Raw genomic sequence first — 4,949 nt, forward strand, 5'->3', positions numbered from 1 at the left:
CCCTCCATCAGCTGATAGATATGATTGACGCTTACACCGGGCTAATGTCTGGTGTAATAATCAGCTTTATGCCTTTTCTACCAGCAGAGAAAAGAAAACTACGTCCCCATATCCAGTGTGTAGGACTGCTTTTGTCTCTTTGCTGAAATATGCTACTCCGGACAGTCAAAATCACCTAAAATACAATAGAATAAAATTAATAATGCTCGTGGGAAATGTTCTAAAATTCCTTTTTTATATAATTCGACAAAATCAGGAATGGACTGTTTCTCTGAAGTCGCTTCAATTTAAAATAGTTACACTGTATTGACGTGTGTCCAGCACAAAAGACTGAAAAATCCCCGCCCCACCCTGTCTCATTCCACAGCCAGTTTCGTAACATGAAACAATAGCAACAAGAGACAAAGTTGCTATATCAAGGAATCCGTTTTATTTTGTCTCCCGACCCTGCCCCAATGGAGGGCAATATTTGCTGCGAAGTTTGTCGGGGTGTGACAATTTAGAACTGAGAAGGCGCCGTTAACATAACAGAACGCGCTGGCCGAATTGCAACATGTAGAACATTTTCTGTTACATTGAGAGAAACAGCAATTTAGTCTTATATCGTTACAAAGAGCTAATGTAACAAACTTCACTAATTATTGTATTAATTTTACAGTAACCAGTAGATAAAATACCACTTTTTACATGCAGGATCTAGTCGTGTAATTCTGCTAAAGAATTGAACGTAGTTTGTAAAAGAATTTTTATTCGTTGGGGGCGGGAAATTCCTTGTGTAAAATAGATGGAAACGTGGCTTCGTTAATTATGAGAAACTTTTTAACGGAGAGAATAGTCAGAAAATTGTTAATTTGTAAATTGGTATTTATAAGATATTTAATAATTTCCTTCATCAAATAAGCAGTTCAACGTAGTCCATGATGTTATCAGTGAAAGAATATTTCCTTTGAATTTCTCTTTATAAGCAAGGCCATTTTGATACTTCAGAAGAATAGTGGCTTGATTAATTGCTGAGGTGTTTTATCCTCCGAAAACCGGAATCTTATTATTTCATCTGCCAGTTCTATGCTGTTTTATCAAATGTCAGCCTTTGTTCCAAATCACTCGTGGTCAAGGCGATTAGTTTATTCAGGAGCGTCTGCCCAATCAGAACCCGCGAAGCAGTTAACGGAACATATCTCCTCCTATCAGAGAGTCAGCATTGTGATAGTTCCTCGTCACTCAAACAGACCTCCTCCAATGAGAATGGCTCCACTGACCAGGACCCGCAGTCTGGCCCCACTATAAGAACATGTCTCTCCCATCTGAGGGTAGGTTTTTTCTTACGACGACCCGTAAAAGTCGCGCTGTAGGAAGAAGTCGCTGAAGCCCTCTCTTTATTCCATTTGTTTTGTCTACTACCAAGGACCAGGCATCATGGTAAGATGCTGTTTAATACAAAGAGTTTTCTTTCTCCCCAGCAAGCTACACATTGGAATTTTGTATTGTAAGACTTGTCCTCGTTTTTAAGCATCTTAATTATGTTTTTTTAAGTACACTTGTTTGACTTAATTTCTGAATTCCACTACGCAAATCTCGTGAACATAAACATCACGGGATAGCTAAATGCGGTCCGAGGTGAAAGGAACAGAAGAAATGCTGAGAGCGTGGGAGGTGGCTCATGTGAGCATAAACACACCACCAAATGACCTGTTTGTGTTGCAAATACAATGCAATAAACTACGTTGTCTGAATGATTTAATTAGAACGGGGAATAACTATTACTATCAAAGATAATGTATATGTACGCTATTCGCATGCAATTTTCCGTCAATACAATCAAATTCACCTTTAAAATGTTAAAGGTGTTGAAATAAAGCCACTTCAATGGACTTCTGCAAGTAATCTTTTCTGGAGAAAAGAATCCCTCGCATTAACAGCGAATTTATTAAGATCGTTTTCGAAGCTTTTCGCTAGCTAATCGCTGCATATGTCTACAAGGATAGATGATGTAACATTTGAACGTGATGTTGGAACATAATGGGCAGTGGCTCTCAATGTGCAGAGGGTGTGAGCTGAATTTGGCATACTTTTCCCTTTTGAAATTGCTTTGTGTCGGGATACTGACGCTTCCACACTTTTCCTGTGCAATGGCTTGTCAACCATAGTTGCGAGCTGAAAGCTTTCGTACCCATCCCCTGGTGAAATCACTGTAGGGCTGCTCAGTAACAGTATACGTCAGTGACGGTCATGCGTGGACACAAAGCCAACGTCAACACGAGGTCACCGTGAAATAGGCAGCTTTGTAAATTGTGTAGCTATGCTAAGATTCAAACTACAGATAATGGAGTCTGTATAAATTACTGGGTTTAAAGAAATAAGATGGCGGTGTGGGGGAGAGTGATTTGATTGCAATCCGTCTGGGAGGGGTCGGTGGGGGAGGGGTGAGATGGCGGCAGTTGGAGACAATCTGCACTGCAGTGTGACCCCACCCAAGTTCAGCATCCGAACCAGTAATTCTAGCCAGTTTGTGTATTGTAGTGCTAAACACAAGAATTGCACGGATGTGTCCTTTTTTCTGGCCAGTACCAGTGATCCAGGTTCAATTCCAGGTTCGGGTGACTATGGAATTTGCATGTTTTCCCCGATTCTGCATGGGTTTCTGCTGGTTTTCCCCTATCAGTCCAAAGATGTGCAGGTTAGTTGGATTGGCCATGTTAAATTAACTATGGTGTTCACAGATGTGTAGGTTAAACGGATTAGCCATGGGAAATGCAGGGCTACAGGGATGGGGAGGGTTCTAGGTCGTATGCTCTTTTGGGAAGTCGGTGCAGATTCGATGGGCCAAATAGCCCCTTTCTGCATTGTAGGGATTCTGATTCTCCACGATACGTGCTTTTGTATCGCAAAAACCGCTTTTGATTTGTACAGCAATCCCATTCTAGGTTTATAATTAGCTTACAGATGGGGCTGAAAGCTTTTGCATCAACTCGCACCTCAAATGGTGGGTTGTAAAATCGTTACTTGTGCTTTAATTTTTTAGGAAACGTTTAAATCAATTATCCTCTTAAATGTATATTCAAGCACAATCATTTGATTTAAAATAAGATTGAATTGCTTTGAAAAATGTCAACCATTGCTAAAAGCACTAAATGTAGTTAAAACATTCTACAGCAAAATGCATGTTGGGATGGTGAAGTACAATTAATTCATAAGTAATTGTTTTATCACAATTGACACTGATGTAAACATCTGATTCCATATTGAAGGTGGCATATATGCCACTTGCTAAATGGCTGGGTGATGTGCTTGATTTCCATATTACCTGCATATCAGAAATACTAAATTCAGTCCTGTTTCTGTCCCAGCTTGACTTCTCGAGTTGTCTGCCTGCCCCTTTCATGAAATGTCCCTCAAGCATGAGTTGCACTCCTGTCAGGTGCATGATACCTTTCACAAAACAGAGGTTGACCTGATGTACAGATATGGTTCAACTGCAAATCACAGTATAGACCTGATGCACATTATTACAATGGTAGTAATACTACCCCTCAAACACTTTCCAATAGTGTCGTACAAGGAATCCAGTCACATACAGGTGCTTCACACAAACTAGATGTATCTTGCAGCTGCCTCAAATTGCGTGGTTACCCAATCTAGCCTCTACATAATTCATGACTGTTCTATCAACTGGTTAGTAAGACCTCTGAGACAACAATCAGATGTATTTTCAGCTGATTCTGAGGTAGCATATGCTTGCCTACCCATCAAGAGAGTAGTAGACTTCTCCTAAAGGTAATGCTTACCATGAGCATGAATGCAGTAATAAATTTGTATGAATGTTTTTTAGATGAGATGTCAAAGTAGTTGATCACAACTTTTATATTTGTTTCTGTGCAGCGTGAGTGCATCAGTATCCACGTTGGCCAGGCTGGAGTCCAGATTGGAAATGCCTGCTGGGAGCTCTACTGCTTGGAACATGGCATCCAGCCTGATGGGCAGATGCCCAGTGACAAGACCATCGGAGGTGGAGATGATTCCTTCAACACCTTCTTCAGTGAGACAGGAGCAGGCAAACATGTTCCACGAGCTGTGTTTGTGGACTTGGAGCCAACTGTAATAGGTAGGTGATGGGCACGTGTAACAGTTACCTTGCAGACCTCTTCTCTGGTTATGCCAAATGAATCTGATTTCATCTCAGTTAAGTGTGTTAATGTATCACTGAAATCCCACTCTCTCTCTATCCTAGATGAGGTCCGTACTGGTACTTACCGCCAGCTGTTCCACCCTGAGCAGCTGATCACTGGGAAGGAAGATGCAGCTAATAACTATGCCCGTGGTCACTACACAATTGGCAAGGAGATCATTGACTTGGTTCTGGACCGAATCCGTAAACTGGTGAGTATACTTTGGCTAAAGTGTGAAGCCAAAGTTGTGACAGGCCTCAATATAGCCATAGTAACTGACATTTGCATTTGTCTTCTGCAGGCTGACCAATGTACAGGTCTCCAAGGTTTCCTGGTCTTCCACAGCTTTGGTGGTGGCACTGGCTCTGGCTTTACATCTCTGCTGATGGAACGTCTCTCTGTTGACTATGGCAAGAAATCCAAGCTTGAATTCTCCATCTACCCAGCTCCCCAGGTGTCTACTGCAGTGGTAGAGCCTTACAATTCCATCCTGACCACCCACACTACCCTGGAACACTCCGATTGTGCTTTCATGGTTGACAATGAAGCCATCTATGACATCTGCCGAAGAAACCTAGACATTGAGAGGCCAACTTACACCAACCTGAACCGCCTCATCAGCCAGATAGTGTCCTCTATCACTGCCTCCCTTCGCTTTGATGGCGCCCTGAATGTTGATCTGACCGAGTTCCAGACCAACTTGGTGCCATACCCCCGTATCCACTTCCCCTTGGCCACCTATGCACCAGTTATCTCTGCTGAGAAGGCATATCATGAGCAGCT

At 42.1% G+C, this 4,949-nt stretch overlaps 1 protein-coding gene across 2 annotated transcripts in view; it reads left to right on the plus strand.

Moving 5' to 3' along the window:
- The first annotated feature begins 1,287 nt into the window (after positions 1 to 1,287).
- The window catches only part of LOC109924346 (tubulin alpha-1C chain), a 5,074-nt gene continuing 1,412 nt past the window's right edge, over positions 1,288 to 4,949 (plus strand). The window contains exons 1-4 of one of the 2 annotated variants that reach the window (XM_048618984.1): positions 1,289 to 1,419; positions 3,880 to 4,102; positions 4,229 to 4,377; positions 4,468 to 4,932. In XM_048618984.1, coding sequence (XP_048474941.1) covers positions 1,417 to 1,419; positions 3,880 to 4,102; positions 4,229 to 4,377; positions 4,468 to 4,932 — 840 coding nt within the window. In that variant the 5' untranslated portion in view covers positions 1,289 to 1,416. Of the gene's footprint in view, positions 1,420 to 3,879; positions 4,103 to 4,228; positions 4,933 to 4,949 lie in introns of both variants that reach the window. The other variant, XM_048618982.1, reaches the window with a different exon arrangement.

The sequence above is a fragment of the Rhincodon typus genome, chromosome 41, assembly GCF_021869965.1.
Source record: "Rhincodon typus isolate 14 chromosome 41, sRhiTyp1.1, whole genome shotgun sequence".
Lineage (NCBI taxonomy): Eukaryota > Metazoa > Chordata > Chondrichthyes > Orectolobiformes > Rhincodontidae > Rhincodon > Rhincodon typus.